Consider the following 12,297-nt stretch of genomic DNA (forward strand, 5'->3'; position numbering starts at 1 on the left):
TGCTAATGCTGCCAGGTGTAGACTTATAGAGGAATACGCTAAATTGCATCTTTGCAAGTGTAATAAATAGCAAATGATGTCTTGGATGGAAGCATTCAGAGGTTGTATGTCATTGTTAGCGCAGTAAATGGCAAATCGTTTCCATTTTGCAGCATAGCATGCCCTAGTAGTAGGTCTTCTGGCTTCTTTAATGATATTCATACAGTCTGGAGGCAGGTTGAGGTACCCGAACTCTAAGACTTCAGGAGCCAGATTGCCAAGTTCAGTGTTTGGGGATCTGGGTGTCTGATTTCTCCATGGTTCTGGGTTAAAATATCCGGGGAGAGACGCAGTTTTTGATGTGGAACTAGCGATAGTTCCAAAAGTGTGGTGAACCAGGGTTGACGTGCCCAAGTGGGAGCCACTAGGATGAGTGTTAGCGACTGTTGTTTCAGTTTGCGTACACACAAATGGGAGAGGCGGAAAAGCGTACGCAAATCTGCCGGACCAGTTCATCCATATTGCATTGCCCTTTGACCGTGGGTGTGGGAACCTGGCGGCGAAGGTTGGGCATTTTGCGTTTTCTTTTGTGGCGAACAGGTCTATGTCTGGTTGTCCCCACATTTGGAAGAATGGGAGTAAGACTGTGGGGTGTAGTTCCCATTCGTGTATCTGCTGTGTGTGGCGACTTAAGAGGTCGGCCACCTGGTTCTGAACCCCTGGGAGGTGTTCTGCTAGCAGGTAGATGTTTTGGGGAATTGCCCATCTCCAGATTTGTGGCGCAAGATGGGACAGTTGTAGAGAATGTGTCCCTCCTTGTTTCTGTATGCAATACATTGTGGTCATGTTGTCTGTGTGGATGAGGACAGTCTTGTTTTGTAGATGCACTTGGAAGGATTTCAGTGCTAGGAACACCGCTAGAAGTTCTAGGTGATTGATGTGGAGCTGTTTTTGTCGAGTGGTCCACTTGCCCTGAGTGGTGTGTTGAAGGAGGTGGGCTCCCCACCCTGTGAGAGATGCGTCGGTGGTCAGCACAACTTGTGGAAGAGGCTCTAAGAACGGCCGCCCTTTGGACAGGTTGATGGTGTTCCACCACTTCAGCGAGCGAAGTGAGCGGCTGTCCACCAACACAAGATCGGTAAGTTGTCCGTGGGCCTGGTTCCACTGTTGTGCTAGACATTCCTGTAAGGGACGCATTTGAAGGCGTGCGTGGGGTACTATGGATACACATGACGCCATCATGCCCAAGAGTTGCATGAACACTCTTGCGGGGAGAGAGTGTTGTGTTTGAAATTTTTTGATGAGACTCTGTATGTTGGCTATCCTGGCTGTGCTGGGATAAGCTACGGCTTTGGCTGTGTCTATGGTGGCTCCCAGGTATTGTTGTACTTGGGAGGGTTGTAGTTGAGATTTGGGATAGTTGATGGTAAATCCCAAGTTGTGTAGGGTTTGAATAGTGCGGTGAGTGTGGAGAACGCATTTGTCTAGAGTAGTGGCTCTTATGAGCCAATCGTCCAGATAGGGGAAGACATAGATTTGTTGTCTCCTGAGATATGCTGCCACAACTGCCAAGCATTTGGTGAATACCCTGGGTGCGGTTGTTACTCCGAATGGGAGAACTGTAAACTGATAGTGCTGACCGTCTACCACGAATCGTAGATACTTCCTGTGAGCGGGATGCATAGGGATGTGAAAATATGCGTCCTTGAGGTCTAATGTGGCAAGGAAGTCTCCTTGTTGAAGTAATGGAAGGACCTGTTGGAGAGTGATCATGTGGAAATGATCTGATTGTATGTACTGGTTCAGTAGTCGGAAGTCCAGTATGGGTCTTAAGGTTTTGTCCTTTTTGGGAATGAGGAAGTATAGGGAATATACTCTTGTGCCCTGATGTTGTAGTGGGACAGGTTCTATTGCGTGTTTTTGAAGCAAAGACTATTTCTTGTTTGAGGAGCGTGAGAGGTCATGGGACGGTGCCTGGGTGGTATGTTTGGGGGTGGGTTTATGAGTTCGAGGCAGTAGCCATATTGGATAATTTGTCTTACCCACCTGTCTGTAGTGATGGTATTCCAGACAGGTAGGAACTTTTGAAGTCTTCCCCCGACCGGAGTGGAATGGTCTGGGTGGGAGTGGTGGCAAGTCACTGTTTGGTGGCTGGAGAGGTGCGGGTGTTGTTGTTGCCCCGTCCTCGGCCCTTAGTATTGTTTCCCCGATAACCTCCTCTAAAATATCCTGTTAGTGGATGTTTGACCTGATGTTTTGAAGTTGGAAGAGTTGTCTGTTCCCACATTTTTGGAAGCTCCTCTATAAAAGGAGCGACGAAAGGAGCCTCTGGGTTGAGTAGACTGCAATGCGCCCATTGATTTGGCAGTCTCATTATCTTTCTTCATTTTTTCTAAGGCAGTGTCTACTGCAGGCCCGAATAGTTGCTCCTGATTAAAGGGTTGAGCAAGAATGGTGTTTTGGACTTCCGGCTTGAAGCCGGAAATGCGCAGCCATGCGTGGCGTCTAAGCAATACACTTGTGTTGACTGCCCTAGAGGCGGTGTCCGCTGCGTCTAATGCGCATTTAATGGAGGCATTGGATATTAGTTTGCCCTCTTGGATGAGGTCAGTGGCCTGTGTTTTGTATGGATCAGGCAGGTGTTGCAAGAGATCCTCTAGTTGATCATAATGAGCTCTATCATAACGAGCCAATAGGGCTTGTGTATTGGCAATACGCCAGTGGTTAGCAGCTTGTGCGGCAACCCTTTTGCCGGAAGCCTCCAAGAGTTTAGACTTTGTCTGGGGGCGGCGTGTCTCCGGTTGTTTGGGAGTTCGCCCGCTTTCTGGCATTTGATACGACTAGTGAGTCTAGGGGGAGTTGCGCCTTGATGTACGCAGGATCTTGTGGCGCCGGTCTGTATTTTGTTTCTATTCTGGGGTTGAGAACCCTGGCCCTGACAGGGTCTTTAAAAACCTCATTGGCATGCTTTATCACTCCCTTAATCATGGGTAGAATGTGAACGGTCTTCTGCGACTGCTCAAAAGTGTCGAGGAGAAAATCCTCCTCAGGAGTGTCGGTGTGCATGATGACGCCATGAAACAATGCCGCTCTGTTTATAAGCTGACCGAACCCTAAATGGTCATCTGGAGGGGAGGGTTTGGAGGGGTATGGAGTGGGGTCAGGCATATCAAGCATAGGGTAAGTCCAGTCATCTACTGGTGCTGTGTCTGGGAGTGTAAAGGGATCAGTAGGATCAGTGGGATAAGTAAAGAAATCTGGGTCTCCCCCTCCCCCTAAATCATTATCATCCTGTGGAGATGGTGTGTGAGAAGGAGATGGTAGAGGTGAAGGCGGTGGGGGGGATGGAATAGGAGGTAAGGTAGGAGAGGAAGGACGTATGGGTGAAGTGGCACAGTCCTTCTTTGGAGGTGCTGGAGGAGGTGTTGTGTCCAGCTTCCTTTTCTTGTAGGGCACCGTTGTGACATGTCCAGTTTTCGGATTTATGTAAATCAGTTTTTGTTTTGGATCAGGCCGAAAGAGTTCCTCACTGTCCGAAGGCGGCTTTGGCGCCGACTTTTTTGATTCGGATTTTGATTTTTGTTCCTTCTGGACTTGTTTTGGCACCAAGGATGTTTTCGGTGCCAAAGAACCTTTCGGTGCCGAAGGACCTTTCGGTGCAGACTAGCCTTTCGGTGCCGGTGGAGACCTTGGCGCCGAAGAACGTTTCGGTGCCGGTGGAGATGTCGGTGCAGAGTGACGTTTCGGGGCCGATGGAGATTTCGGTCTCGGAGCCTGCTTCGGTGCCGAAGGAAATATAGGCACAACATGAGGTTTGCTCGAGCCCGAGCCACCTGCAGGCTGACTTTTCTTCGGAGCCGGGCCCGAGGGCGGGGCTTCTGAAGATGTTTTTGGATCGCGACTGGGCCCAGCTGGCAGAGTCTTGACCAATGTCTTTTTGGGTGGTGTTGGGGTAGGGGGGCTGGTACTCACAGGCTGCCCCGGATCAGAATCGTCGGCCTCGGACAAGATCTGGAGATCTTCGGAGTCATCGTCAGGGACATCCTGTGCAAAGATGTCTTCTGGTTCCGGAACCGGCTTGGCTATGATATGGCGTCGAGCTCTTCGGTCCCGGATAGTTTTCTTCGAACGGAATGCGGCGCAGGCTGGACAGCTAGATTCGTTGTGGTCTGGTGAAAGGCACAAATTACAGACCTCGTGGTGATCACTATGAGGAAACTTTGCTCCACATTGGGGGCATTTTTTAAAAGGTGTCCTTTCCATCAGCCGCGTCCGGATCCGATCCGATGTGGATTTAGACGTAGAGTTTTCAAATTTTGAGAGTTGGTGTGATTGCTAGAAGTTTTCTGCTGGAGCGGAAAAAAGTTCATCCGAACCCAATGGCGGAAAAAAACAATCTGAGGGAGGAGTCACCAATCTCGTGACCAAAGACTTCTTTCGAAGACAACAACAACCTGCAATCATCCGAGCCCAACACCAGATGGCGCATAGATCGTAGGGCATGGGATTATGTTGGGTGAAGCACTCTACGGAGAGGACTGTAAAAACAATCACTCGTGGAGTGCTACAGAAAAATAAAATAAACAATGGCATACGGGAGGGAGGGTGCAACTAACAATAAGAAATTTTAAACAAGAGGCTGTTTAACAGAAACTGCACCCTTTTATAGGTGAGTGAAGGAATCTGAAGGTTTCCTATTCATGAAGAATTCGTTTTTTTCACCCTGCTTTTCTCAGTCACCACAGGTGAAATCCCTCTCAGCAGCCGGCTTATGAAATAGTGCAAGGGGAGGCCCTTAATGAGCTGAATGCGCCCCCCAGCTAGAGATAAATGTATGTAAATGAGATGCACATACGAAGAAGCCGGGCAGTGACATTTGCAATTCGAGCAAAATGCGGCTTTCATATCCCCGATCCAGACAGGCAAGACATGCTGTAACAGAGGTTGTTCAAAGATTGGCCTCGACCCCATTCTTTGTCACTAGAGACCGCGGACGCGGCTCACAGGTTACTGGCTTGCCGTCCCCGATATACAGCAGCCCACTGCAATAGGCCACTCTGATTTCGAGACCGCTCCGCGGCGGGAACATTTGAAACGCCTCCTTTAAGCGGTTTCAGCCTTTATTAGGTCGACTGACCCAGCATCCAACTGCACAGACCGCGGCCGTCTGCATCCTTAAATCTCAGTGTACTTGGCCTGGACTTCTACTTGGTCTTCGCCTAAAACAAACCTCCTCCAAGTCACTCTGACCTGGATCTAGGCAAAATGTATACAGGCATACCATTGTTAATGTCCTGATGATGATCCTATATCTTTTGTAAGGATCGAAATGCCGTTGACTTGTTGTACGCCATATACACCTCTTTATTTAATACTTATATAGTACTTATACAGATAGCCTTACCTTATGAAAGGTTCCAGCTCGGGGGGAGGATTGTCTTCCCTCTTATGAGAACCCTGTTGTAGTGCTCGTAAAATGGTCTTGTCAAAAGCGTTGGATGATAGTTCTTTTGGAAGCTAGGATAAAGGAATACAACAAAGTGGTCCATGAAAATTTGAGTAAATAATAAACGCACATTTTCACGTAGGGCTAGCATTTACCAGACTTTGTACAACTCATTGACTGACCATCAGAACAGCACAACAATAACATATGCAGATCTACTAATATTCTGCTTCTCTCTCTTCTGGAGAATAACACAATAGCATTTTCAAAAAGTTTGTTCTTAAGCACACGTCATATAAAGGGAACCTTTCTCTGCCAAAGTGCAAACAAACTTAGAAACAACCGGAAATTAATAATGCAATGCATTTGAATTACTTAGATCTACTAAGAAGCAGCCTATGTTTGATAACAGACCGGATCACCATCTATGGGAAAGCAAGGATATCAACGGTTGCATTCTGAAAACAAACTGCTACCCCTCCCAAGTGCTTCGAATGCAGGCAACTAAGGTCTCTGAGCAGGCATGTATCTGCTCAGCATAGGTAAGAAAGGGCTTAGTTGTGCCACATGTGCTTCTGATCCATGCAGTCAGGTTTTAAGCCGGAGAACACAACAGGCTGATAATAAAATGTCTAACTTCAGGCTTTATGGCAAGGCAAAGAAAGAGTGGATGGTGAGCAACTTTAATTGTATTGTAAACATTTGTATAGAACTTCATCCTGCTGACAAGGCCCACAGTACTTCCAGGTGGTCCATTCCAAGGCTATTCCAGAGGATATTATATAGTTTAGGATTAGCCAAGTTTTTAACATGCTTCAGTATTTAAGGCAACAGTGGGCGATTCCTCATTGCCATTAGGGATAAGACTCGCATTTTGGCTCACTGTAGGGATTCAGAAATACCACCAACATGCCTTTTTCGGTTCGAAGCTATGAATGACCCACAGGGATGAAAAAAAAGCCTTGAATGCAGAGTCTAGCAACAGACAGCGGAGCATTTGCAAACTCATGTTGGGGGGACATTTTGCAATGCAATTAATAAACAGTTGATATTGTTTTATATTTAAAAAAATGAGGACGATATTGAAAACATAAGGCCTATTGGGCAAGTTTATCAATATTGGATGCACGTGATACTTTTGTCAAAGGTTTCAACTACTGCGTAAAAAAACAAAAAAAAAAAAAAAAAAAAAAAAAAAAAGGAGCATTTTCAAGTCCGGAGAGATGAAGTGACTTGTGTAAATATCAAGAATCTGGCAGACACATTCTGAAGTTCCTACTTCAAAAGGGCTCCGGCGTAGCCTGACTGCAAAACTTTGGAAACCCAGGACAAAGGATGCGAGTCAAGCTGTGCTTACTCCTATTTTCACTGACAAGAATCAGTTTTTGAGATCAGTTTTTGATGAACTGAGATAGTGAAGAAGCATCAAGCTGTCAGTCAGTCTGTCTGGACATTACTTACGCTAAGTGACTTTGAAATCGAGTATGTTTTAGCAATTAGATTGGGGACATATAGAACCAGGCGGATGGCCGAGGGGAGATTTCGCCCCGCCGCCCTGAATTTCTAGTTAGTTTAGAAGAATAAGGCGACAGGCACTCTGCAGTATTGGGGATTTCGGCAGTTTTAGGCCCAGGGTGTGGGGAAGCAGAGAGGGGGGATGTTGGGGATTAAGAGTCATATAATTTCAATTGGGTGACAGCCAAGTAAAGTTCACAGTCGAGTTTGGGAGGGAGGGTACACAAGGATCCATAACTGAAGGCCCCAGAATGCTAGCAAGCAGCAAAGAGAACAGTCAGCAAGTCCAGGAAGTGGGGCTCAAGAGGATACAGGGAAGAGGTGTAGGGGAGGCAAAAATGGGTTCGTTGGGTGAGAAGAAAATCAGACTTTTATCCTGTAATGTCAACGGTTTAGGGGATAAGCTGAAGAGGAGAATAGTTCTAAAGTTTATTAAACGACACACCCCAGACGTGGCGTTGCTTCAGGAGACACACCTGGTAGGAAACACATGTAGGGCACTGGATAGGTGGGGCTACTGATTGGTTGTACACACTGGGTTTACTTCAGCATCACAGGGTGTCGGCATTATGATGCGCAAATACTTTCCCATGTCAACTGAACACACCTGGACTAACAAACTGGTCAGATACGCAGCAGTGTCGGGGAAATGGAAGGGCGGGCCACTAACTCTGGTGTCTCTTTATGTCCCTCCGGGACTACAGGCAATGGCGTTTCAGGATTTGGGGTGCACTCTGATATTTTCACAGGGGAGTCTGATTGTTGGGGGAGACTTCAATTATGTGGTATGTGGTAGACGTGATCGCTGTCCTCCCAGAGAGCTGGGACCCACGTAATTGGTCCAGCCCACCTTCCTTGATGGTATCAGATTGGCGGACGCATGGCGGATCCGCCATCCCACTAATACCCAGTTTACATTTCACTCCGGGGTACACAATAGCCTCTCTCGTAGGGATTACATCCTGACGCCGGCAGACCAGGTTGGATACATTACAGAAATCAGACACATAGCACTGGGTATAACTGACCACTCTCCCATATGGGTGCAGGTGGGGAGGGGTGCGGGTCAAGTAGGCAGAATAGCGCCCATAAACCCATGGCATTTATGTAACCCTATTAACAGGCAGAATATTACACAGACTATTGAACACAACTTCAAGGACAATGAGGGATCGGTGGGCTCCGCGCATATGCTCTGGGAGGCATTTAAGACGGTGGTTCGGGGGAAGGAAATCTCTCAGATAACTGGGGCAAGAAAAGAGAAGAAAACTGAACTAACTAAGCTGGAAGAGGAGATTTTAAAGCTAGAGGGGGAACTGCTGATATCAGGCGAGCCCGATAAAACACACAAACACAACCTCAAGAAGGAAGAATATAAAAGTGTAGCTACGGATAGGGCTAAAACACTACAAATGGATACACTTTGTATATTCTACCAACTTGGGGACAGAGCAGACCAATTACTTGCTTGGCTACACCGACGTGATCATGCAAGTCGCCTGGTCACGGAACTCACAGCTGGGACGGGGGAGACAGTTTCAGACACAGTTGATAGCGGACGAATTCGACAAGCACTACACGCAGATATATGAATCTCACACTGCTCATCTGGCGGAAGAATCCAGGGCCCTGTTAACTGACATAGGGCTTCCGACATTATCGGAGACCGACTGCAACTTACTTGATAGCGAACTCACGGACATTGAAGTGGTGCGGGCAATTATTGGCCTACAGTCGGGGAAGGCAATGGGCCCTAACGGCCTTCCTATAGAACTTTACAAACTAAAGCTCGGTAAAATAGCCCCTTACCTTAAAGCGATGTATGAGGAAAGCAAAGATGAGCCGACTTCCCCAAGATTAACGACTCGCCCCAGTAGTGGTAATACATAAGGAAGGCATACCTAGAGACCAGTGCTCCTCATATAGACCTATCTCACTATTGGATGCTGAAGCAAAGATACTAGCCAAACTGTTGGCAACATGCCTTGTCAGAGTAATTTCTGGGCTGGTCCATCCAGACCGATCTGGCTTCATAACCTCTAGAAATACCTGCCTAAATCTCTGCCGACTCCACGGGGTACTTGGGAGAGTGGACAAACTGAGAAAAGAGGTGGTAGAGATGTCTCTGGACGCTACCATGGGATTCAATACAATCGAATGGCCCCATCTCTTCGCGGTGCTGGAGAAGATTGGGTTTGGCCCCGGATTTATTGGGTGGGTGAAACTCCTTTACTCGGAACCGCTGGCACAGGTGGCAGTGAACAATAAAGTCAGGGCTCTTCGCCCTTGGAAGGGGGACGAGACAAGGATGCCCTCTGTCCCCGCTACCTTTTGCCCTAGCACTGGAGCCCCTGATGAGCTGGATCCGCAAGGACCCAATCGTCAGAGGGTTGAGATGGTCAGAGGAATGGGAAGATCACATCTCCCTATATGCCAACGACATCCTGTTATATCTAGTCATCGCGGGCCTCGATAAATAGAGTCCTTGACATATTCAACACCTTCGGCAGGTACTCTGGATACGCCATTAATTGGACCAAGTCATTGATCTACGTGCTAAGGGGAAAGTTCCCGCTCCTGCCCAAGGGGTGTAACGTGACAGAGGCAGTGGATGACTTTAAATACCTAGGCATATACATTAGTGGCGATCCCAAGCTATATTACGACCACAACCTCTTGCTACCACTACGGCGACTTAGGAGTGACGTAGAGCACTGGAAGTCTCTCCCGCTGTTCCTGCTGGGCAGGGCTTTTTAAAATGATGTCCCTACCCAGCTTTCTGTATATTTTACATAACTCGCCCACTTGGTCCCAGCGACCTACTTTGCGGCAATAGAGAGCGAACAAAGAGCTCTCCTCTGGGTAAAGGGAACACCACGAATATCATTTCCCAAATAGGTACAGGGAGTGTACGATGGAGGGATTGGACTCCCAGATACTAAAAGATACTATTGGGCTGCGCAATTAGTTGCTATTAACCAGAGCTTAAACATACCACTTGACGACCCGGGATACCAAATGGACAGATGGCTCCTACCGGGAGGATCCTATACCAGGGCACTTTACTCCAGACCAGCTAAATTATGACTGACGGGACCTAAGTAGCACTCGGTCCAGATTTGGCACACAAACCACAAGAGTCTAGGCTGGGACAAGAAAATCACGCCCTCCACCCCCTATGGGACTCGTACCTGTTAAGAACACTTTGTAATACCAAGGGCTTTGACAGATAGGATCTAATTGGACTATCTAAGGTGGGCGATGTGTAGAGAGGGCAAAGTGGTAGAATTCTCTGTGCTGCAACGAGAATACAAACTAGCAGACTCGGAAATATTCAGATGCTATCAAACGAGACATGCCTTGTATGCAAGTATCCAGTTAAGGGAGATACTACCTGAAGCAACGCCATTGGAGGACAGACTTTTCTGCGGTTACATGCCCGGAAAATCAATATATCCCTCACCTACCGGAAGTTAATCAGTCACTCATCCGATCCCTTATGCGGCTTCGGGAAAAAGGAGTAGACGACCTTTTAGAATTGGAGGATGAAGACTGGACGGAGGCGCTTGCCTCCCCCAGGGAAGTCGCAATCTCATTGCGGCTTAAACTGGTGCAACAAAAAATTCTTCATAGAACATACTATTCAGGACCAGCTTTGGTCCGGATGGGATATGGGGTGGACTCAGGCTGTAGGCAAAACTGTGGGAAGGAAGGCACGTTCCTGCACATTCTGTGGGTATGCGCCAATATTCGTAAGTATTGGAGAGATGTGCTCAAATGTATGGAAGAGGTGCTAGGTCAGGACCTAAACCTAGAGGCCAGGAGGTGTCTGCTCAATGTGTGGGGACCGACGGATTTGAGTAGCAAGGAGAACATTTGGGCAACCCTGGGACACATGGTAGCTAAGCTTAACATTACTAGAATGTGGGAGGCGACGGAGGCCCCCCGGTCTAAAATCATGGAAACAAGACCTGGACTGGTGTGTGTTTCGGAAAAAATGGTTTCTAGGGGGTGTCCGAAAAAGTGGTCTCCAATATGGACTAAATGGATTGTCTATTGCGGAAATATCTGTGCTCCCCCTCACTGAAGAACCTGTAATTGCTGATCACTGTAAAAAATGTACATACACAACTGTAAAAGACATATGTACCATCCGAAACTTATCTGTACCTACTCTGCATATTCAACACCCAATTACTGTTTATGTATACTTAATATGCTGTTTTCAATAAAAAGTTTCATTAAAAAAAAGGAAAGTGAGCAGAGAATAAAAACCATGAAAATCACAGCCTCAAGTATACAGAATCTCAATTCATTTATGAAGAGGAGGGTAAATGTTAAAATGGCAGAGTACCATGGAAAATGGAGTCATTATGCTTTTACAAACAGGATGCAAAACTAACGTCCTATTAGTTTCTGAACTAATTCTACTCCCATAACACCAAGAAGATTAGAGGGGGAAGGGGTTGACTAGAGTTAGAGTCCCAACCGCAATAAAGAAGGCAGAGTACTAGCTCTCGAAGGCAATCTGAAAGTGCTGTGCCTTACCTTGTATTAAGTCAATGAAGATAAGAAAAAGGTACCATCAGATTTATTTCCCAAAAATTCAAGTATTTCCAAATTGTGACTCCACTCCCGACACTGTTCTACACTTGTATAACTAGCAAAACCACCCTAGGCTCCATAGTATAAAAGACAAATCTAATAGAGGTCTCGAGGGTGCTACAGCTCGGAGGGAGGGACTGTACATTTTTCTAAGATGCCCACATATTCCACATAACTATAGATCTCTTACTGATCAAGAGATACCTGCAGTCACAAGTAATAGACAATGTAAAAGATACCAGCATTTTATCGAACCACCCACGGTCACAATGACGGACATTCTGCCCAAGAATTCCAAAACGGTCACTCGCAATTAAACAAAACCGCATTCAACCTGATCAGAGAATCACTGAATCATTGGACCATTACTTAAAGGAAAAGGCAGAAAGTGGGGTAACATGGGATATAGTGTGCGATGGCTCAAGCAGTCGAAGGGAATGAGGGGACTCATTTCAGACATCAACCTTTGTTCGACTGGGCAGAGGGTGTTAAAGGCGTATTTAGATACATAAAACATACAAATCACTTAGATGCTTGGAGGTGGCTAGAAAAACTGATGAATAAACGCAGGACATTATACCCCCAACTGAGTAGAGGGGAAAAGTAGACAGCCTATAAATGCAAGATTCATATCTATAATTACACTCAAACAGTGAACGACGAGGAAGTAATTCACCAGGGCCCCTATTATAGATAGATAGGGTGCACTTTTCCCGTTTGCACCTTCAAGCAGGTACAAACAGGAAAAGTGT

The 12,297-nt window shown here is 46.8% G+C and overlaps 1 protein-coding gene across 2 annotated transcripts in view; it reads right to left on the reverse strand.

Moving 5' to 3' along the window:
* The window catches only part of ZCCHC2 (zinc finger CCHC-type containing 2), a 233,224-nt gene that overhangs the window by 152,032 nt on the left and 68,895 nt on the right, over positions 1 to 12,297 (reverse strand). For both annotated transcript variants that reach the window (XM_085606904.1, XM_085606903.1), the window contains exon 5: positions 5,384 to 5,496. In XM_085606904.1, coding sequence (XP_085463030.1) covers positions 5,384 to 5,496 — 113 coding nt within the window. The remainder of the gene's footprint in view (positions 1 to 5,383; positions 5,497 to 12,297) is intronic.

Source organism: Triturus cristatus, chromosome 5_2 (genome assembly GCF_964204655.1).
Source record: "Triturus cristatus chromosome 5_2, aTriCri1.1, whole genome shotgun sequence".
NCBI classification, from domain to species: Eukaryota; Metazoa; Chordata; class Amphibia; order Caudata; family Salamandridae; genus Triturus; species Triturus cristatus.